Genomic DNA, 22,462 nt, shown 5'->3' with positions numbered 1-22,462 from the left:
ATAGTCCCGCACTTCTCAGAGGGTGGTCTTTGGACATATAGCTTTGAAATCTCCTGGGAGCTTGTTAGAAATGGAGAATCTCTGGGCCCTCCCCAGGGAGACCTACTGAATCAGTCTGCATTTGAACAAGACCTCTGGGTGTTTGTGTTACACATGAAATCTGAGAAGCATTCTCTAGGGCACCAGGATGAGGATGACACAGTCTGGGCCTCCGAGAACCAGAAAAGCATCCTACAACAGGACGCAGGCTACGGGATCATCTAATCATAGTGCAAGACACAGGCCTGATCTGCTGACAAGTGCGGAGGAAGGAGGAGCTGTCCAGGGTACAGTAATCAGAAAAAGGCATTCTGAGGAGGTTACGCTGATTCTGGAGACTTGGTAGGATCTGAGCAGATGGGAGGGGGCGGGGAGTTCAGGAGGCAAAACCATCGCAGGGACAGGGGTGGGAAAGGAGCCCAGATGCCTCCCCGGCTCGGCTCAGCTCGGCTTCAAAGAATAGGCAGAGGCAGCCTGAAGAGAAGTGAAAGTTTAGGGATCTCGCAAATGTATTTCACAGCATAGCTTTATACAAGGCCATTCGAAAGTCTCTGTGTATTATTCCATTAGGAGCTTATGTTGTACCTGAGGCCTGAGGACTCCCCCTGAGGCAGGACTCTTGGCTAGAACCTGTCTGGCTTGGCAGGTGCTTGGGGCCTGTCCAGGGGAGCTGCCACCGAGCGAGGGGCTGGAGTGACTTCTGTCCCGGAGACTGAGTGCACCTCCCCCAGGGCCACCGCGCAAAGCCCACCTGCTTTGTAGAAGAACACCCAGGGGTCATGGCAGGGGCTTGGGAGGAGCTATTTAAGGAATCCTCAGGGGTGCACCTGTGGGGTTGATTCTAGAGCTCTCCAAGGTTTGGGTACCATTAATCACACCGGCGTTTTGGTACCTGCTAAATTGCAGGTCGCATTGGTTTCACGATAATGTTTACTCTGTGACAACTGTATTAACATGAGATCGCCCCCTTTTAACCCTGGCACTAATTCTTTTATCCTTCTCTTGAGTTTTGAAGCCACTCACGGTGTTCTGCTGGTTTTTATTTCCACTGTCTGGGAAAAGAGGACAGTTTTTGCATCCTGAGTAACTAGGCTGGGTGCTGCATGACGCTTTGTCTGGGGGCAGCATTTTCCAGGAGGTCCCCATGGACAGAGTGGAAAAGAGGCCCAGGGCCGGGTTGCACCATCCGCTCGGCTGCAGGGAAGGCTGTGAGCTACCGTTCTCCCCTGCAGGCTTCCAGTGTGTGGTCCGCCCCGCAGGGCGCAGGTGGGCTAGGCAGGTGCATTGCATCCATGTTCCTGACTTGCTCTAAAGCATCCTTCAAGCATGCGACAGCCGCCTATGCTGGAGTCATCCTATGGTATTGACCAAGTCCTGGGATTGGCTGTCATGACCAAGCGACTTTGCACTGACTGGCGTTTCTTTTGACGACGTGGCCAGCAAGCGGAGAGCCAGTGTAAGGACGGGTGCCAAGTCCCTGCGGACTCTCAGTAACCCGGGGGCAGAGAGCTGAGGTGGACTCCCCTGCTCCAGGGCACCCTCTCCTGGCCGCACCCTCTCCTCCCAGTCTTTCCAGATTCTTTCCAGGAGCCAACGGGGCACCCTGTTTGGACTGAGGCATGTGTCCTGAGACGTGCAGGGTCAAAGGGCAGGTGGAGAGGGTAGTCAGGCCAGCGGGATCACTAGCGATGATCATGATTTGTTCCCATGGCCCTGATCTCAAATAGTCCATTCTGTTGACACAACTCGCATCCAATCGTCCATCTGCCATTTCAGCACTTGTTTTCAATAACCATGGAAATAATGAGTCACTATGTGCAAAGGGCCGGGCGCTTGGTGAGCATGCCTCACCAAAACGATTAACCATGTAACATACTGCTTAATACCATAATCTGAAATCAGAATTTTAATAGTCTTTGGATTATTGCTCCTTTAGTAAATTGTTTCATTGTATTAGCTAGTAAACCTTTCCAGACGTTAATTTTCAGTAAACTAGTGTAAAAATATCTTAGGCAATTTACCTAAATGATATGTTTCAAGCATTTGCAACAACTATATTGAACAGTGGAATGTGCATATGCGCCACAGGGAAAGAAACGTCATTTATTAGTGGGGAGTGAAGTGTGGTCCATCCTAACCACAAAAACAGGAGTCTGAGGACTGCAGCTGAGTGTGTCTCCCATCGTCCTCCTGGCACCCTCGCAGGTCACAATCTCTGTTATTGTCCTGAGGATGGGGCACCCTGGCGAGAGGCCCAAGGATGAGCCTGGCCCCTGAGCAACGCTCGGGGCTCTGGATCCTCCTCCCTTTTCCTTGTCTCCTCTCTGTCCTTCCTCTTTCCTCATCACAGCTACCCCAGCTTTCCCGCCCCGCCGTGTGACCAGCCCTCCGGGCTCTGGGCTCCCGGGGAAATTGCCCTTGCACAGCAACCTGCTGCTGGGAGGAGAAAATTGAGGGTTCCTGATTCTGGGGCCAATGTCCCTGTTGTCCCTTTCTGTCAGCACCTCTGCAGGGGACCCAGTTACTGGTTACCTCTGCCTACCCACCCCTGGGTGGAATAAGGTTTTTAAATCAGATGCTGTACCTAAAGTTTGCCACCTCCTGGGTAAACAGAAAACCAGCCAGGCTCACCCATAGAAGCACAGGGTTGTCAGGAAGTGGTTCAAGTGGGAAGAGAGAGGGTCCCAGATGCAGGAGGTGAGGATGAGCAGCTTCTGGATGCACGGAGGGTCAGCGAGACCCCACAAGGGCTTAGGAACAGATGTGATCACTGGCGGGAGAGACTGGGCGTCTCTGGACTCTGTCTGTGATAGAAGACGGTGACTGGCCTGTTTGTCCAGCGCATCCTGGTCCCAGAATGTCCCAGTTCTGGTGATGTGTGTGTGTGTGTGTGTGTGTGCGCGTGCGCATGCTTTTTCTTTCTTTTTTTCTTTCCTTCCTTCTTTCTTTCTTTCTTTTCTTCCTTTCTCTTGCTTTTTTTCTTTCTTTCTGTCTGTCTATCTTTTTTTTTTTGAAGCATGGTTGATTTAAATGTTGTGTTAGTTTCTGGTGTTTCTGGTATAGAGCATAGTGATTCCGTTACACGTATATATTCTTTTTCATTATAGGTTATTATAAGATATTGAATATTGCTCCCTGTGCTATAACAAGGACCTTGTTGTTTATCTATTCTGCACATAGTATTTGTATCTGCTAATCCCAAACTCCTACTTTATCCCTCACCTCCACCGCTCTCCCCGCTGGTAACCATTAGTTTGTTTTCTATGTCTGAGTCTGTTTCTGTTTTGTTAATAAGTTCACTTGTGTCATTTTTTTAGATTCCACATATAAGTGACATCATATGGTATTTGTCCTTCTCTGACTTACTTCACTTAGTATGATCATCTCTAGATCCATCCATGTTGCTGCAAATGGCATTATTTCATTCTTTTTATGGCTGAGTAGTATTCCATTGTATAGATATACCACAGCTTCTCTATCCAGTCATCTGTGGATGGACATTTAAGTTGTTTCCATGTCTTGGCTATAGTAAATAGTGATGCTATGAACATTGAGGTGCATGTGTCTTTTCAGATTAGAGTTTTATCCAGATATATGCCCAGGAGTAGGATTGCCAGATTGTATGGTAACTCTGTTTTTAGTTCTTTAAGGAATCTCCATACTGTTTTCCATGGTGGCTGCACCAATTTACATTCCCACCAGCAGTGTAGGAGAGTTCCCTTTTCTCCACACCCTCTCCAGTGTTTATCATTTGTGGACTTTTTAATGATGGCCATTCTAACCTGTGTGAGGTGATACCTCATTGTAGTTTGACTTGTATTTCTCTGATGATTAGTGATGTTGAGCATCTTTTCGTGTGCCTGTTGGCCATCTGTATGAATTCTTTGGAGAAATGTCTATTTAGGTCTTCTGTCCATTTTTGGATTGGGTTGTTTGTTTTTTGTTATTGAGTTGTATGAGCTATTTGTACATTCTGGAAATTAAGCCCTTGTCAGTTGCATCATTTGCAAATATTTTCTCCCATTCAGTAGGCTGTCAGGTGGGCTCTTTAAGGGAAGCTAGGGTCAGCCCCAGGGTGTGCCTTGAGCTGTTAGAAAGTATCTTAGTGTTTGTTTCAGTCTTTCTAAGCTCAGTTAAGAAGTGGGCTCAGAAGAGCTTGGATAGAGTTTGGTCAAGGAGAGAGCCTATCAGTCCCCCACCACCAGCTCAGGGCCTGGTCTGAAGTAGGTGCTCAGTAAGCATCTATGGAATCAGTAAACAAATGGGTGAATGAGTGAGGAAGAGCCTGGGTTGGGTAGGTGGGTGGGTGCAGAGAAATGGAGGGCATTCTCTCATGTATGGAGAATCCCAGCATGGAGGGGGACAGCCCAGGAGACCCCGGGCTGGGAAATCAGGCCACGTGCCCGCTGTCACTCCCCTAGAGAGCCCTGCGGTCCTGTCCGCAAGTGTTTGCCAAGATTGCCGAGATGCTTCAGAATCTCCATTGACCTTGACTCAGTGTCACTGATGTGAGGAAACTGGAGTTTCCAAAGAAGCATCATCGGGTTGTAATGTGAGCGTGTTTGCAGCAATAACACATCTGTTGTGTTGAAAAACCAACCAGAAAAACAGGCAGCTGAACAACCCACACATTTTATATTCTTAATGAGATCAAACAGATCGACTCTTCTGAGATACTATACAGACGAGGGTCATCACTGACATTGAGCTGTTAGGAATCCTTGCCAGGACTTCCCCTCACCTGGAATATACTGTAAACATAAACACAGGAGGATGTGTTGACATATTGGATACCCGCTTGCACCCCAGAGGTACTGGAGAGATTTATAGTCCATGGTTGACCTAGTAAGTATCAACTCTGGCAGCTGAGTGATTTCAGAGGTTAAAGAAAGGGAATGTGTAGAACAACCATCAGTAGGTGTTCTGATGGAGTGACTAGCACCTTCTGCTCAGGTAAGATATTAGTTCATGAATGGAGGTGTTTTGCTCATTGTCCTGTTGATTGCCTGGATTATGGATTCTTTTGAAAGGTGAAACTCTTCTCGGGAAACTGTGATGGATGGGAGGGTAAAACACGAATGACAGCTGGATGGGGCAGGGAAGAATTACGCACCAGTATCTGAATTGCCATTGTAAGAGTACTTTTGGTTTTGAAGGAAACTGCCAAACGGTCTTCCAAAGTGGTCGCACCATTTTGCATTCCCACCAACAATACAGGAGAGTTCCCGTGGCTCCACGTCTTCGCCGGAACTTCATGTTGTCAGTGCTCCAGATTTTGGCCATTCTGATGAGTGTGTTGTTGCTTTCATTTGCATATCCCTGATGACATACAACGTGGAACATCTTTCCATATGCTTATTTGCCGTCTGTATAATCTTCCTTGGTCAGGTGTCTGTTAGGTCTTTGGACTTTAAAAAAAATCACCTTTTATTTTATTTTTAAGTCATATTTGTCCAGTCATATTTTTAATCAGGTTGTCCTTTCATTATTGAATCACCAGAGTTCTTTATATATTTTGGATACAAGTCTCTAATCAGATACGTGGTCTGGAACTATTTTCCCCCTTTCTCTTATCTTTTCACTTTATTGATGGTGAGAAGCAGATAGTTTGCTGTGTTTCCTAAGTCTACCTTTCTGACAGAACACCTTGCCAGGTGCCCAAATTCATCTTACATCTCCCCTCGTGACACCCCCACCTCCTAGAAGATGTCCAAGTGGAGCTAGGAAACACATTGTCTTTTGTCTTTTTTCTCTTAAGATGGAGATTCTTTTTTTCCCCTAGGGGCACAACTTCTTTCCCTAAAAATGTGTCCATTTAAAGGCATTGTATTTTTTCTGAGTCTTGTCCAAAAGTTTACAACTGAAGTCCAAGAAAGCGTGGCCACTTTATCTTACATCTAGAAGAGTATCTGACATGCAGGCAGGTTCCATCGATCTAAAATACTGCCGGTTTCTCAGCGGCGGCAGCTGTGAGGCGGACCTCCTCGTTTCGGCCGTCGCGCTCTCCTGGAGGTATATTTAGGTCACTTCTATTTAGTGTTCCCAGAATAGCCATCGTCTTTTGTTTCTCTGCATTTCTCTAAAGTTTTATTCCTTCCTGGCCCAAACTAAGGGTGCTGTGCTAGGTGACATTCCAAAACCCTTTCCACCTCGGAGGGTCTGTGCTCTCAGACACTGTCCGGGCCCTCCTTGGCATGGCCACAGCGTGTCATCTCTAAGCCAGACCCAAAGTCCAAGCAGGAGTGAACTGTCACCAAAATGCAGACGAGGCCCAGCAGTGAGATGGATCAGGCTCAGGTGCTCCGAATCCCAGCGTGATTTCATCACTACTGTTCAAAGTCACGGAGAAGTTTCCTACAGATACATCTGGGTGAATACAAATTACGTTTACCAACATCATTTCTTGGGCAGGGCTGGAGATAAATATTTTGCAATGACAGTGACATTTTTATTCCAGTTTATGCTAACACCTTAAGTTGCCATATTATCTTCGATTAGCTCCAAGGACGGTTGAGTTGAACCCTCTGTGGTTTATTTTTCCCATCTCGTGAATGACTCAAATAATGCATCAGAGGCCACAGGGGAAGTGTGTCTTAAATTATGAGACCGTCACTGCTGGGGACAGATTTCCAAGCGACAGTCTTAGGTGTTTTAGATTGCTACTAAGTCCCAAATTAGAACTCTGCAAGCAATGGAGCATTTGATGCCAGCTCACGTTAAATAAGTGGTCAAGGTTAAAACAAAAATCGATGAGCTTCTCTCCTGCATGTTTCCCATAAGCTGGGCCCCACGCAGTGCTGCAACCAGAGTTGGTCCTCCCTGTCCTGAGCACGGATCTCAAGATTTGAATGTTTGTGTGCGTGATTATTTTTTTGATGCTCTGTTTTTTTGTTTCGATTTTGGTAGTTTTCCAAGAAGGGTGGGCTTGAAGGATGGCTAAGGTGTAGGTGGAAAGGGGCGTGTCTTAGGTGGTATCAAGGAAGGAAAGATAGCTTGAGAGAATGGGGCCGGATGCCGGAGATTGCGTCCCACTTTGTTCATTTGCTCTCTCAGGAAGTAGAGAGAATGCATCAGACCAAATATATCCATGCTAAGAAGTGTTTATATTATAGGGGGGAGGGTATAGCTCAAGCGGTAGAGCACACGCTTAGCATGCATGAGGTCCTGGGTTCAATCCCCAGTACCTCCTTCTAAGAATAAGTCAATGAATAAACCAAAATACCCCCTACCAAAAAAAACAAAAAAAACAAAAAAAAAAACACAACAACAACAAAAAGAAGTATTTATACTGATAAATAATAGGTGGTGGGTATTCATGAATCCACTAACAAAAACTAGGCCTGGTAATAACTCCCACCCTGTTCCCTGAAGCTGAGCACTGTGGTCGCTGTGCAGAGAGGTGAAATCCACACGCTGCGGTCTTCTCTGCTGGTTTCCCACCATCAGGCCGGAGGTGAGGTGCTGGGACAGCAAAAAGCCCATCCAGGATGCCGGGATGCGAGGAGGTGGCTGTCCGCCTCCTAAGACAGGTGCTGAGACAACAGCCTCTTCACTCATGTACATACAAGGGCAAAACTGAAGCTACATCTAAGCAGGAACGAACAGACGAGAGAGAGAGAGAGAGAGAGAGAGAGAGGTGGGGACGATTTCACTGAGATTGGAGCAAAGACAGAAGCAGTCAGAAGGCCAGGCGACTGGCTGCTGCTGAGTCCAGGGGAGCTCTGTCCAGGTAGAAGGGGGACCAGTGCTTCTCGCCGACTCAAGAGCCTTGAGAGATGCGTTCCCATCCTTGTTCATACACACACTACTGTATATAAAATAGATAAACAACAAGGTCCTACTGTACAGCACAGGGAACTATATTCAATGCCTTGTAATAGCCTATAATGGAAAAGAATATGAAACGGAATATATATATATATATATATATATATATATATATATATATATATATATATATATATATATACACACACAGAACTGAATCACCACGCTGTACACCGAAACTGACATGACATTGTAAATCGACTAGACTTCAATTAAAAAAAGAGAAGTCAACGCTGTTATTAAAGCACCTTTCTCATCCTCCCTTCTCTGTGTTCATTACTAGCGTGTCCTGCAGATTTACACAGCAAGGGTATAAAAAGGATGTGAGAAAGCAAAATATTTAAAATACGGAAAACGGAACTGTATATTTACTTTTGAAGTTAGCATAGACACTTCTCCAGAGACAGAGGAACAATGGCTTTAGAAGCACGGACCCAAAAGACTTTTCTATAAAAAGAATAGAAATTGTCTAAATATTTTTAAAAGCCAAAACAGCCACACCATTATTTTATGCACTCCTGTACGTGAAGACTTCCCCTGTTTTTATTAGCATTGTATCTGTTTACAAGAATCACATTTTTAGACCCTTTAAACTATTCTTAAGTATCAAAATTGGGCTCAACCATATCCTCTACTGAACCAAACTTCTAAAAGTAGACAACTTTCTCCTTTAAAGAAGTCTCAAGGAGAAAGTGAATGAATCACTATTTTTTTTTTAATTTCTGGCAGTTAGGAAAAAAAAGAGGTAGCCTAGTTTTTTTCTGAATATGTAATATATACGTATATTATATATATGAATGGTATGTTGTACAAATGAAGGGAATATGTTGTGTACGTAAAGATTATGTTGGATAAAATGTGTGTTTTGTTTTTTCCTAGAACTTTCTGTGTTACTGAATAATGTTTTATCAGCATGCTTTATTTCCCATTTCCTTGTTCTTGACCATTTAGATTGTTTCCAATTTTTTTTTACTTTTTAAGAAGAAAACTTGCGTGAAGATCTTTATAATAGGTCTATAGTCACATCAGATTATTTCTTGGGAAAAATTCCTAAACATGGAAATAGTAAATAATGGACCATGATGTTTTTGTTTTGTAGGAATCTCTATATTTTTACTGCCAGCTTTCAGAAAGGGTACATTTTTGTTCCCATCAGCAGTACGTGAAACTTTCAAAGATAATCATCTTAAAACCCAAATGGGGATTGACAAAAATCCAATAACAAATTTTGACTAGATCACGTCAAAAGGTTCCCATTGAGCTATAAAATTATAATTGTGTGGATGGCAAACCAAGTGCTCTGGGCTGGTCACTAACACGTGGCCTCAAAGCTGTCCCTGAAGCCCTGAGAAGTTCACCTTTGTCAAAGTGACAAGGAGTCAGTTGTTGGAAGGTAGTTTTGGAATCCACAACAAAAATACGCTAATATCAGTGAGATCAGTCTAGGAACAAACCATGCATGCATTTAACCCTCAAAACCCCGCTGGGGCCTTGGGGAATTCTAGGGGCTGGTCCCCGCTCTGCAAGGGCCAGTCATTTAGGGGGCAGGGCAGCACTAACCACCTCAGTCAGGAGCAGGATGTACCTCTAGACCTCTGGCCTCTTCCTGTTTTGTCCAGAATTTAGGGGTCCTTCTCCTTCAGCCCCAAAGCCAAGAACAGACTTTGCCTTAAGCGAGATTTTGGTTTGTTTGCTTTTGCAGAAACTGAGGTGCGTCCCTCACATCTGCTGAAATGGTGGAACATCTCTCCCCCTTTGTCCTGCACCCGCCCTTGTGGTGACTCCTGCAGCCATGCCTCCGTGAGCCTGGCGTAGGTCAACAGGTGTCTCGTGCAGAGCGAGAGGGAAAAGTGGCAGTTCTCAGTTCTGATTTGGGGAGGACACAAATATTTTTTTGGAGCCCTCGATCCTTCTTGGCCAACAGGGTCATTTGGTAGTCTCTGACGGTCACTGTTTTCACAAAATGTTCCACTGGGCTTGGTCCACTGGGCTCAGAGGTGATGGCCTCAGCGTGTCATGCACGGAGTGTCACTGGTGAGACTTCACCTTCATTGTCACCAGCAGGAAGCACACCCCCGGGGAACAGAATTAGCGCTTCATCAAGGGTTTTCAGGGAGATGGCTGGTAAGAGTGAGTCCCAGAGAGCCGGATGCTCTGGTCCCTCCTCCCACACTGAGAACGGGGCCGTGCTGGCCTCCACCAGGGCCCCGCCTTTCCCTGAAGCCAGCCTGAGGCCGGGGCAGGGCTTGAGGGCTTCTGGAGAGAGCAGCTCGTCCAAGGGCAAACCCCACGGCTGTGAGCAAAGGGTCTGTTGTTGGGGTGGGAGCAGAGGGCACAGTAGACAGAGGAGACAGCTCCTCCTCAGGAAAGAAAGAGCCAGACCAGGACTTCAGAGAAGCAAGGCTAGCGAGGAGAGGGGATGCTTGTCGTGGGAATTCCGGGGTCAGGTCAGCAGAAGGCACTTCCGGGAGGCCCCGCTTGGCGAGGAGGACAGGGGCCTGGATGGGGGTGCAGGGAGGAGCAGGGAGGGCGCCCTGTGGGTGAGGGGCCTGAGAAGATGCTGGGAGGCAGGAGGTGGGCCAGGTGGCTTCCAGGCACCTGTGTGTGACGCTCAGTGACCCGCTACCCCACCCCTGCAAGGAAAACGCAGACCCCAGGATCCTTGGAGGCTTTGGTGGTGTTAGGGTGTCTGGAGGGACAGAGCTCGGCCAGGCTTCAGGAGGGCTGAGCTGTTTCCTGCACCCACCGGCCTAGGTGAGGAATCAGGCAGGAGAGCCAGGCCAGCAGGGTGAGGGATGAGTGCCCCAGGGTGTGTGCTGCCTGGAGCTCCTCTGACGAATGGGCAGGACTCCTGTTTCCTGAAGGGGCCATTTCCGGGGCTGGTTCAGGAAGCCCATCCCGACAGGACCTGCCTCTGCCATCCCGCTGGGTCCACTGCCCTGGAGACAGCTTCCTGTCCACCTAAACCACCGGCAAGTTCTAGCTTCCTTCTGCCCCAGTGATTTTTCACTCCTTCCTTTGATGGTGCTTACTGAGGCCCTGTTCCTGGGCGAGGGCCCTGCCTCCTGGTGTTCACAGCCCCGCCCAGGGCTGAACCGAGTCCACAGATCCCTGCAGGGCAAGGCAGCGGGGTCACTGCCAAGTGCAAAGGGCTCTCTGAGGCAGCAGGCCCTGGGCCCAGAGACCAGAACTTATTTTTTTAATTCTTGTTTCTTACTGAAGTGTAGTCGATTTACAATATTAGTTTCAGGTGTACAGCAAAGCGATTCGTTTTACATATACATACGTATATATATTCTTTCAGATTCTTTCCCGTTACAGCTCATTCCAGGAAAAATTTTTTAATATATATTTTATTGAAGGATAGTCAGTTTACAATGTTGTGTCAGTTTCTGGTGTACAGCACAACACTTCAGTCACATGGGAACTTACATATATTCGTTTTCATATTCTTTTCAACCGTAAGTTACTACAAGATACTGAATACAGTTCCCCGCACTGTACTGTATGAACTTGTTGTTTACTGGATTTTGTGAGGAATCCTCCTGTATTTCAAAACGAGAAACTCTGCCAGAGTTCAGTAGGTGTTCTGTGTGATACGACGGGTTTGTAGATGTAATTCTTGGTGTGTTTGTGGGTCTCTATTCTGTCATCTTTCAAGCTCCGCCCCCCATCATTGCAGAAAATTGAATACAGTTCCCTGTGCTTTACAGTAGGTACTTGTAGTTTCTCTCTTTTACATATATATAGACTCACATCTTGGGACCAGTGTATCTATTAGTCCCAAACTCCTAATCTGTCCCTTCCCCACCCCTCCCCTGGTAACCACAGTTTGTTGTCTGTGTCCGTGAGTCTCCTTCAGAGATAAGAACTTTTGAACCACTGTCTGCCCAAGTGGGAGTCTCCTGGGTCCTCGGTGAATGTGACCCTTGCCTGCAGGTCCCAGCCTGCCCTGCACTTAGGAGCTTTTAAAGAGGGTAGTGGCTCCTCCCCAAACCCATAGTCTGCCCTTGTTTCACGCCAAGTCTGAAGGCAAGTCCCCTCGATTCACCCCTGGAAACAAACACCAGCCAAGAGGGTCTGCCCGTGGCATTGACAGGGCTCCTATGTTGCTCAGCATCCTGGTTCCCACCCCCCAGAGCAGGAAGAGCAAAGGGATGAGACAGGAAGCCAGCTGTGGTCGATGAATCATCCGGAACAGGGCAGGCAGCTATTTCTGAACTAAATGGCATCGGATCCCTCTCCTCACCTTGAGTCCCGTGTCCTGGTCCCCAGAGCACTTCCTCTGTCTGAGATGAAGCCAGTGAGGGCAGAGAGCCTGGGCAGAAGAGAAACAGCCAGTACAGTGGTCACTCCTGTTACTGGCGGGGGCAAAAGGCACAGTCTGGGAGGAGGGTGGAGCCCACAATTCTAGAAACTCTAAACTGGCAGGACAAGGAATGCAAAACCCAGGTTCATGGTGGGTAAGTTCTACATCAAAGGCTGGCTACCCTCGTATCTCTCCGGGGAACTTCTTTCAGTGTTAGGGCTGTTAAGGGAAGGACCCAAAAGCCATCTGTTCTCTACGAGCCTGCGGTACCGGGTGGCCACAAACGGCCATTGAATATCGCGCCTCCTCAACCACATTGATGCAAAGAGAACAGGACGGTGGGGTTGGTGACAAAGAACAGGCTTGTGTCGCCGCAGATGCCATGGCGTGTAGAGCTGAGGAAACGCTTGGCTTGGGCCAGCAAACCATTATACCATACATTTTTAGAGGATGACGAGGAAGATCTAGTAATGAATACAGCCTGAAAACTGTCACCCCAGATCACCTTTCAGATAAATCTCTGTAATGCTAACTTTAATGACATCCCTCAATTCCTAGCTCACACTAATACCCCCCCAAGAGGAACAGAGGTCACAGGTCAAGGGACCCATCCTTTTGCCTGGCTCTTATTTATACAGTGTTGTTTCCATTGGTATTCAAGGGAATCGTGTCTCTTCCTTTGTTGAAGGAACTATTAGCACCTTTTTTGAGGTCAGTGGAGATGTGAGTGTTAAGTGGGGAATTTGGTGATTTTCTAGGTATCTGAGTTAGATCGGGATAGCCTAACTCCAGCGTAAGAGGTTTTTTCTGTTTTGTTTTTTAATTTTTTTTATTGAATTACAGTCAGTTACAACGTGTCAGTTTCTACTGTACAGCACAACGTCCCAGTCATGCAAGTATATACATGTATTTGTTTTCATAATCTTTTTCATTAAAGGTTATTACAAGATATTGAATATAGTTCCCTGTGCTATATAGAAGAAACTTGTTTTTTTATCTATTTTTATATATAGTGGTTAACATTTGCAAATCTCAAACTCCCAAATTTATCCCTTCCCACACCCTCTCTCCTGGCAACCGTAAGATTGTTTACTATGTCTGTGAGTCTGTTTCTGTTTCGTAGGTGAAATCATTCATGTCTTCTTTTTTCTTTTCCTTTCTTTTTTTTAAGATTCCATATATGAGTGATCTCATATGGTATTTTTCTTTCTCTTTCTGCCTTACTTCACTTAGAATGACAATCTCTCGGTCCATCCATGTTGCTGCAAATGGCATTATTTTGTTCATTTTTATGGCTGAGTAGTAGTCCATTGTATAAATTAGAGTTTTAAATTGTTGGAGTTCTCAGCATACTAGTGTGTGCTCATACACCAGTTCACAGTTAACTTTCTATAATAATTTTATTTATGTGAGTTTTTAAATATGCATCCCCACCACACCTACTCCCCAAAAGGATGTGAGCTGGAAGTGTCAGTGCTCATATGAAAAGCATCAGGGACTCCTGATTTAAAAAGGAGTGTAGGAAGTTTGTGTTTTTTGGGGGGTGGAGGGAGGGTAGGATTTTTTAGGGGGAGTGGAGGGAGGGTAAGATTTTTTTTTGGTTGAAACACCAGGTGAGGGAACACACAAGGCTGATAGAGTTGAATAGAGAAAAAAAAGGAAACTACTCAGTACTTAAAATTAAGGGGAGGAAGTTGAGATGCTCATTGGTACCTACTCTTGGATAAGCAGAAATTGACAGTGATGGGGAAGCGATGAGTTCTCAGGTATCAGAAGGTCCTGGGGTATCCTGCAGGGGACAAAAAAAGCAAGGTAACAATTAATTAATGAGTGAAATTAATGGGGTCTGTAACAAAAAAAAATCTCCTTGATTTGTACTTATGTACATTGTGATACATAGAAAGTAGATATCCAAAAACTACTCAGATGACTACTTATTAGACACTTTCATTGTGACCTGGCAGAGGAATGAGTGTGGACAGGCCAGCGGGAAGACCCGGGGAGACCCAGACAAGCACAGTCAGGTCCTCCAGGAGCATGATGGAATCTTTCAAAACCACAGTCGCATGCAAGGAAATGAATTACAGACGACTTAACTTGGGTCTCCCACCTGAATTGGAATACTTCTGTGGAATTTTCATATTTTCCACTTATAATGTAAGAGAATAGCATAGCAATTGGTAGGGGAGGCTTTTGACTTGTTCATACATAGATTTAAATCCCTGCTTAAGTCAGTTACTCTGACCTGGGACATTTTATTTAACCTCTCTTAGCCTCCATTTCCCCATGTGTAAAACGAGATAATGATGATCTTACAGAGCTTTATGTGAGCAGAGAATGAAGTGATTTATGTAAAACTTAATTAACATAGTACTCGATACATAGTGCTCAAAACATGGGCACTGTTAGGATATGGTGCTTAGTATTGTGTTTATAATAAGTGTTGATCAATGAACTTGATGCAACAACACATGGGACTATTATAGATGAGATTATTTTTTAACTTAAAAAAACTATTTGTGCTTAATTTTTACGAAGAAGGGAATGGCTTAGTGACTTCCTGTGGTGTCATCTCGGAATCTTGGAACAAGCTCCCTATGAGAGGCATATAGTGTGGAAGCTACCACTAGAGGGCTCTGAGGAGCCCCTAAAAACCTTTCTTTGGCTCCAGAGATGAGGAAGAGACCCTGGGACGCCCTGGAAAAACCCAGGAGCCATACATTCTATTCATCACCACTGTTCAAGAGTACAAGTCTTAACATGAACCCTGCAAGAGCAACTTGTAGGAACCACTTATACCAGAGACCTGGGGGTGTGCAGGTGGATGTCACCAGAGACAGCTGGTAGATGCCAGGCTAGGGAAATCCTATAGCTCTAAGGTCACTCTCTGCCTCTATCCCCACCACTGAGTTACCCTTATGAGGGATGAGAATGACATCACAGAGCAGAATGTCAACTCTGAGACAGGAAACCAGGCATAGTGGAAGGTTCTGAAACTCTGGGTGAGGACTTAACAATAACAACAAAACCCACCTTGCACCACCACTGAACCTTCCAATTCCCAGTGGAGACTGAGACCAAAACCGGTAAGTGATGCTCAGGCATGCGTGAATGAGACGCCCATAAAGCGCGTGGAGTTCTGGGGTCACACAAGTCCTGTGCATCCTACCTGCAGGGACGAGGGCAGGGCACCTTTGATCATGCGCTGTCCCGGGATAAATGCCCTGGGGACCGGGAAGTCACTCAGGAATCACCCAGCCAGTGAAGCAATAGGTATGTCATTGCTTCATCACAAGCATCATTGGCCAGTAGCTTACAGGTGGGTCCGAGTGGGAGCAGTGAGACCAGTGCCTGCAGAGGCAGATGCCAGATCAGGTGCTGCAGCAAGAACCCGGGAGCTGGGCAGAGATGAAGCTGTCTCGGCCCCCGGGAAGCCTGGCCTCTTGGCCCAGGCACTGGGGCAGGGGCAGGATTCTCAAGCCTTTGCCTTCTCCTGGCTGCTCTGCTTCTCTGGACTTGGCATCTTCTCAAAAAAGAGCCATCCACCGGGGTCAGACAGAATATTGTACCCCTAGGCTCTTTCCAAGAAGTTAAGGCAAGCCGTTGGAAGCTTTGCTTTTTTCTGACTTCCTGTAAACCAGCAATTTGGGATTTTGCGCAGGGAGGAAGCAACGCTCAATCCAAACAACTCCCCGTTTAAACTTGTGCGACGCTGAGGCCATCCAAGTTCTCAGGCCTCCCTCTCTTCCTGGCTGGTCTCATTCAAGGGCTGGGGCTGCCGGGGAGGTGCGGATCCGCCCGCTGCCCCGACCCGGGGCGGCACCGGGGACCGGGCCCTGAGCGGGGAAGCCGGGCTGCGGGGCTGGGCGTCCCAGGGCGGGGGCGGAGCAGGTGAGCCCGCGGGGTGGGAGCGGGGAGCGCACTTGGACGTGACGTTGGAGTTGGCAGCAACCTCGGAGCGGGAGGCCGTGCGCGCGGGTGCGGAGTGGCTGCGCGGCCGGGGACCATGCGCTCGGCGGGGCGGCCGCCGCAGTGAGCGGCGCGGCGACCGGAGCCCGGCCGCGAGCCCGGGAGGCAAGGCCGGGGCGGCCAGCCGCTCGCGCTCCTCCCCGGAGGAGGCCCCCCGGGCCCGAGAGGCGCGCTCCAGCCGGCCCCACGATGTAGGCGATCGGCGGCGGCGCTCCTGCAGGCGGACGGCTCATCATGAAGAAGCACTCGGCCCGGGTGGCCCCGCTCAGCGCCTGCAACAGTCCGGTCCTGACCCTCACCAAAGTGGAAGGTAACGGCCCGGGGCGGAGGGGCCTGGCGGGGGGCCCCGCATCACCTTACCTGTGCCCCTGGGCTGCGTCGCCTGCGGTGCCGCGCTCCTGCCTCCTGCGGGGGTGGCGTCGGCCCGGAGCGGCTGCGGGGGCTGCGGGCTGCCCACCCGGCTGCCTCCTTCCCGGGAGGACCCCGCGCAGCTGGCGGAGCGGCAGCGCCTCGGCGCCTCCCAGGCCTGTCCTCAGTCCCCTGGCTTTGGAGCATCCCCCCGCCCCCGCCCCCGCCCCCGCCCGCAGGCGGAAGAGCGGAGGTGTCGCCCGGCTCCTGGAGGCGGGAGAGGGTTAGCTGGCCGCCGCAGGCTGAGATCCCCACCTCCCCGGGCTCTGAGCTTTCCCCAGACCGGCAGCCAAGTGATGCCCTGCTCCGTGGGAACGTGCAGGGCGAGCAGGTGAGCGCCAAGCCACCAGCAGCCTGGAAACGTGTTCTTCCACCTCCTCCTCCTCCGGAGACTGGAGGCAGACACTGGGGGACGGAGGAGCCCCCCAGCGGCCCTGGAGAGCTGTGCCTCACTCAGACCCAGCCGGCCTCCTGCTGGACTAGAGGACCTGGCTTTCCCATGGTGGGGGAGGGGGGCAGAGGGAGGGAGGCTCAGTTCCCAACTCCTCCTCCCAGGAGGCAAAGGTGCCGTGAGGGAGGTTCCGGAGAGCTGGCCACGTTGGCCGAGTGGGGGCTGGGAAGGGACAGTCAGCGGGGAGAGGAAAGCCGACCCCTCAGTTCCAGGCCCTCACTTCTCCTGAATTGACCAGCCCAGTGCAAGCAGGAGTCCAAGGGGCTCGGAGCCTCCATATGATGGCTTCTGAGGACCCTGTATTCCCTCTCGAGCAATTGTTTGTCACAATGAGACTGAGAACCAGGAGAGGAAGACCAGGAGAGGTCAACCAGTAGCCACCCTTGTACCATGACCCCCCCCCCCCACCCACAGATGAGGACTGTGGGGCCGGGAAAGGTGGAAGCACTGGTCTAAGACCTACAGCTAGGAGGTGGCGAAGCAGGAAGGGACTCCTAGGCTGTCTGATCCAAAAACCAGGCTTTGCAGAACATTGCTTTGCACTAACCTACAGCTACTTACCTATTTCTCATCATCTTCTGCGTTTAGGAAGTCATTTCTTTTCCTTCTTGTGTCTGTCTCCTCCCCTTCCCTGTCCCAATCTTGGGAAAGACTTGGTATTAGTCACCTCCACCTGAATTTAGTGCATGTGTTACCTCTCCCAGGGAGGTCACATTTCCAAGCCTGCTGCTCTGGGGCTTTGCCCCGATGTCCCTGCAAGGTGCAAGGTGGGAGGGTCAGATATCTGTTTCCCATGGGGAAGCTGGAAGGGTCTGCTCATTCATGGGGTCTTCATGGGAAGTTGGCCCGCCATCACTGTGTAAGTCAGGCAGGGTGACTCTGCTGTCCAGTGGCAGGGTACCTCCCTCGGGCAGGAGGCGTCTGAGGGGTCCTTGGCGTCAGGCTGGGTGTGAATGGTGAGACTTCCAAGGCTGGGCACTGGACCTTGGATGTGCCGCAGGAGGTAGGCAGTGACATGCTCAGCACGGATGCTCCTCTCCAGCCAGGCCTGGGCTTTGCCTTCAGGGGGTGAAGATGGGGAACCCCTCTGCCACTTCCCTCAGGGCCACTGCCAGGTGAGCTCCACGCCTCTTGTTCACATGGACAGCCATAGCAAACCGTGGGCTTGGTTTCTTAACCATCCTTTGCAGGTAAATGTCTGTGGATAATGGAAAGTGTGTTAAACTGAGAATCAGACAGATGGGGGATCAGGACCGCGCTCTCCCTGCTGTGCAGTTTGATGTGTATAATCATAAACGCTGAGCCCCCGTTTCCAGGGCTCTAGAACAGAAGATCCGAGCTCAGCAGACCTGGGGGGAGTGCAGCGAGGTAGCTGAGTGACGGTCCCCAGCACGCGCCTGGTACACAGTAGACACTTAATAAATGTCTGGAAATCCTCCCGTCCCAGATTGTCTCACACCTTCAGCGAACCTTCTCACTGCTTTCAAAGAGGGCGTGTGTGGGGACAGCGTCTGGAAGCATCTGCAGAGTTGCAGTGATGCAAGAAGGCTTCCAGTCCCCTTTCTGTACAGGATCCCTCTGTGTGTGTCAGCAGGTCTGCAGGGCAGGGCCTGATGGAACCTGCCCTTGGCATGCCTGGCCTTCCTTGTGGCTCTTTATCTCGGCCTGGTTTTTTTTCCCTTGGTATTTGTGTTCAGTTTGGCTTTCGGTCTATTTTTTGAAACCATTTGCATCTTGGGTGCTTGTTTTAGGAGTGTTGAATCATTCTGTTTTGCCTCGGATGCACAAGATAAGGTGGTCCCCATACTGTGGCTGTTTCTGTGTGGGTGGCAGACCCAGCCACAGTGGCGGAACGCAGCCAGAGAGGAATATTTATTAGCTCGTGCAGTGTGTCTTCTAAGGGGAGGCAAGAAGGCACCAGCATGTGGTACATATAAAACCAAAATAGAAAATACGATGCTGGGGTGAACTCAGACACAGGAGGTGGACGGGCTGACTTCATTGGCTCAACAGACACCTCATCCGACCCTGCACTGTGTCCTGGGTCTACTTAGCAAAACCCTGGATATGCAGAAATCGGCAATCCTAGCTTCGTTCTTTTGAGGGGTTTCAGTCTAGTGGGGAAAGGACCCAGAGATGAATGAGCCATCCAGGTCAACGTAGTAAGTTCTGGTCCAGAGCTGAGAACAGAGTATGGCAGGGACACTTAGAACTGGGTAATCTGCGAAGAGCTTTCAGAGGAGGGCATCGTGGGGAGAGGCATCGCACCTGAGTTGAGGTAACTTTTCAAGCACAACGGGGAGGGGAGGCTGCTTCAGGCAGAGGGATGTGTGCGCACAGGCCTGGCCAGAATGCACGAGAAGGAGGGAACAAGCAGCTGGGCCTCAGACAGGAGCTGAGGCTCGAAAAGCGTCTTCCAGGCAGGTTGCTGGCGTCTGTTTTATCTGACGGTGTATCTTGGCTTCCCATTTTTTCCTGGCTTTTCCACCGGACTCAGACACTGAATATTGATCAGTAACACTCCTTTAGTAGAGTGATATTTACTTGGATCACCTCTATTCACAACCAGCTAATTCATGTTCAGTAAAATTACATTCGGGAGGATTAATGGCTGAGAACAGTGGCGTAAATTCCCCCAAGAGGCAGGCAGCATGCAGTCTGGTGGAAAGAATGAGGGCTTTGGAGTTAGAAGGACTGGGTTAGGGCCCGCCTCTCATGCTGAACCAGTGAACTTTGGCAGAATGGTGAAAGCTCTCTGGGGATGAGTTCTTTCACATGGAAATGATGATGACAACGTCTGCCTCTTAATCATGAGAATAACAGCTTTTGCTAATGAGCCTACAACTGTCGCAGGCACTGTGCTAGAGATGGTTACATTGTCTCTCTGCCACCCAAAGGAAGGGTAAGCATTGTTACTACCGTTTACAGACGCGGAAACTGAGGCTCAGAGAAATCATTCACACAAGGTTATGCAATTAGAGAGCAAGGGGGCCAGGTTTCACATCGGTGTCTGCCAGGTGCTTTGTAAGTGCTCAGCAAACATTGGCTCCTGAAACTCCCTTCGCAGTGTGACTTGGAGGTCTGGGGACTGCTGGGGTCCAGAGGGCCCACAGCTATTCATACCCATCTTTTCTGTTTTTTTTTTCCCCCCCGGCTGCTGACGTTCTTAATGCCCCGTGCAGGGCAGTCAGCCTGTCTCAGCTGCCCCCAAGGTCTGGCTCCTTTGTTTCTATTAAAGGGATAGGACTGTCATCCTGGGATGCTCAGTTGTTATGTATGCTGGGAACACAGCGCTGGGGGCCAACCTGAGAGATGTCTCATCTTGAGAAGTATCCTGCCAGAGGGTTCCCATGCCCAAAGTGTTTCCCAGGTTGGATTCTGCAGGGCCTGAAACCTCAGTGACAGGAAACCATCCACATACGGATCAAATATGTTACCTAAAATATGTAAGAGAATGAACCGGAAGTTCCTGGGGATGCTAAGAGGAGCCAGTTACAAACCTTGACCTCAGCAAAGGAGAGCTGTCCCAAATGCATGCAAATGAGGATTGCATGTGGAGATTAACTTTTTTCATTCCACGAAAGGACCATGAAAGAAATGGTGAGTTTCAGCAGAGGGCGAGCTCACTGCTGGCTGGGACGCAGGTGGCCACCACGCAGCGGGCTCGTCACCTTTACCCGCTGCTTTGCCAGAATGACTTAATCTAACAGGAAGCTCTTTCCTGCCGAGCCTGGATGTGGCCTCAGAAGCCTTATCGCCAGACTCCAGGTGATGACTACATCGTCACTGCAATTGGTCTTTTGGGAGCATGAGCAGGGCACCCTGGTAGAGGCTGTCCCTCTGTCCTCTGCTGTCATCGGTAAGAGGTCAGAACACAGTGTTCCTTGCAGAGGTGGCTCCACAGACCAAGATGCAGAGTCAGGAAAGGACAGCACTTGGCAGAGACCTGCGGGTGGTTATCAAAAGAAGTGAGGGGAGGAAGGGGCCAGGGGCCAGGCTGACCACGGGCAAACTTGGAGGCCTCCTGAATGCTGGGCTCAGGAGAGGGGACCCACACAAGAAGGAAGGGCCTGGAAGAGGAGGAAGACACTGTCTGGATCTGAGATGCCCGGCTGCGATGTTCAGAATGAGCCAGGAAGGTGATTTCATCGATCACAATAAATATTTTTAACTAAGGGAATTAAGAATAGAATACAAAATATACCAAAGTGTCCCCCACACCAAGTTTAAGTAGGAAGGCAGCCAGGGAGTCATCCAAGAGGGCGCTGAACATGAAGAGGCCATTGACAGTGACAGCAAGAGGGGAGAGGAGGCAGGTCTGTGGGGAGACGTGGGGCGTCCAGCCGAGATGGTGGAGTCTGAAGCCGGGCAGGACCTTCACGTGCAGGTGTGCAGCAGGGCAGGCAAGGGCCTGGGAGGAGATATGGTGACGGCTGAGGGACAGGTCAGGTGAGAGAGGCGGCTCTGTGCGGATAGACGGGCCGGCACAGAAGCCTGCTGGCCACAGATGTTTGGCAGATGGGGAGGCAGAGGGGACGTCCGAACTGAGGTCATAGGGCATCACAGAAACCACAGGAAGAAGACCAAGAAAGAGGAGGTGTGGTGGTATCAGGTACAGCCAAAGGCCTCAGCTCTACAGAAACAGTCTGAAGCAGGTGCTGGTCTGCTGGCAGATCAGATTGCAGGCTGGGAGCTTGGGGAGGGAGGAGGGAGCAGAGAGGCGGGGCAGGGGACTTGGTGAAGGCGCTGGGCAGTGAGATAGTGAGGAAGGCACGCTCCCTTTAGGAGGAAGGGGAGAGATTCGGAGAGCCCGGTGTGGGTAAACCGAGGAAGGAGGCCCATTCCAGTATGTTCTGAGTTGCCCCAGGAGGATGTGATTGAGGCAGCGGTGGCCTGGGGAGGCAGAGGGCATGGGAGGAGAGCCCCCCCCCCCAGAGGAGGGTCGGGTCACCCAGCAAAGGGGAAGGGAAGAAGTGAGGGCAAAGACACATGGAAGAACAGGCGGCTGCGGGGAAGGGAGGCCAGGGACCTGAGCAGGTGTCTTTGATCTCTTCCTAGTGTAGGAAGCAGCAGCATCTGCTGGAAATGATCGGTGAGGACTGAAGGCTGGCCAAGGTGGGGGAGGGTTCTGAGGAGCCATATTGGAGAGCCAAGAAGAGATGTAATTCTTAAAAGCCTTCTTGGCTAGTGATTGTTCTCACTGGTTAAGACATCATGTGACTCAGGGAAAGCGTATTCAGGGAAGGACCAGTGTGAGGGGCAGGATGCTGACCGTCCGTGGGGTCCTGCTCCTCCACTGGCTCATGAATGTCTCCAACCTGTCTCCTCACCACCTGGGGCCTGGGCCTCTCTTCTGAAAAGAAAGGGGTTTAGAATAGATCTTCCAGGAAAAAAAAGAAGACTAGATTTTCCATCAGCCCTTTTAGCAGTAACGTTCCAGGAGTCTATTAAGTAGCTTA

At 49.5% G+C, this 22,462-nt stretch overlaps 1 protein-coding gene and 1 long non-coding RNA gene across 5 annotated transcripts in view; one reads left to right on the top strand and one right to left on the bottom strand.

Moving 5' to 3' along the window:
• The window catches only part of SLC35F3 (solute carrier family 35 member F3), a 230,134-nt gene that overhangs the window by 131,592 nt on the left and 76,080 nt on the right, over positions 1 to 22,462 (top strand). The window contains exon 1 of one of the 3 annotated variants that reach the window (XM_074373139.1): positions 15,798 to 16,454. The exons of the other annotated variants lie outside the window; for them this stretch is intronic. Coding sequence (XP_074229240.1) covers positions 16,379 to 16,454 — 76 coding nt within the window. The 5' untranslated portion in view covers positions 15,798 to 16,378. Of the gene's footprint in view, positions 1 to 15,797; positions 16,455 to 22,462 lie in introns of those variants that run through there. 3 annotated transcript variants of the gene reach the window in all.
• LOC105066699 (uncharacterized) lies at positions 11,093 to 17,309 on the bottom strand. 2 transcript variants are annotated; one of them, XR_012509905.1, is made up of 3 exons: positions 16,505 to 17,309; positions 13,893 to 13,964; positions 11,093 to 12,184 (listed from the first exon to the last, which is right to left on the bottom strand). It is a non-coding gene; the product is annotated as an uncharacterized LOC105066699 (long non-coding RNA). The 2 variants fall into 2 exon arrangements; XR_835077.3 differs by lacking the exon at positions 16,505 to 17,309 and adding an exon at positions 15,209 to 15,687.

The sequence above is a fragment of the Camelus bactrianus genome, chromosome 11, assembly GCF_048773025.1.
Source record: "Camelus bactrianus isolate YW-2024 breed Bactrian camel chromosome 11, ASM4877302v1, whole genome shotgun sequence".
NCBI classification, from domain to species: domain Eukaryota; kingdom Metazoa; phylum Chordata; class Mammalia; order Artiodactyla; family Camelidae; genus Camelus; species Camelus bactrianus.
Note: the sequence above shows the minus strand (reverse complement) of the source record. Positions and strands in the feature narration are given on the sequence as shown.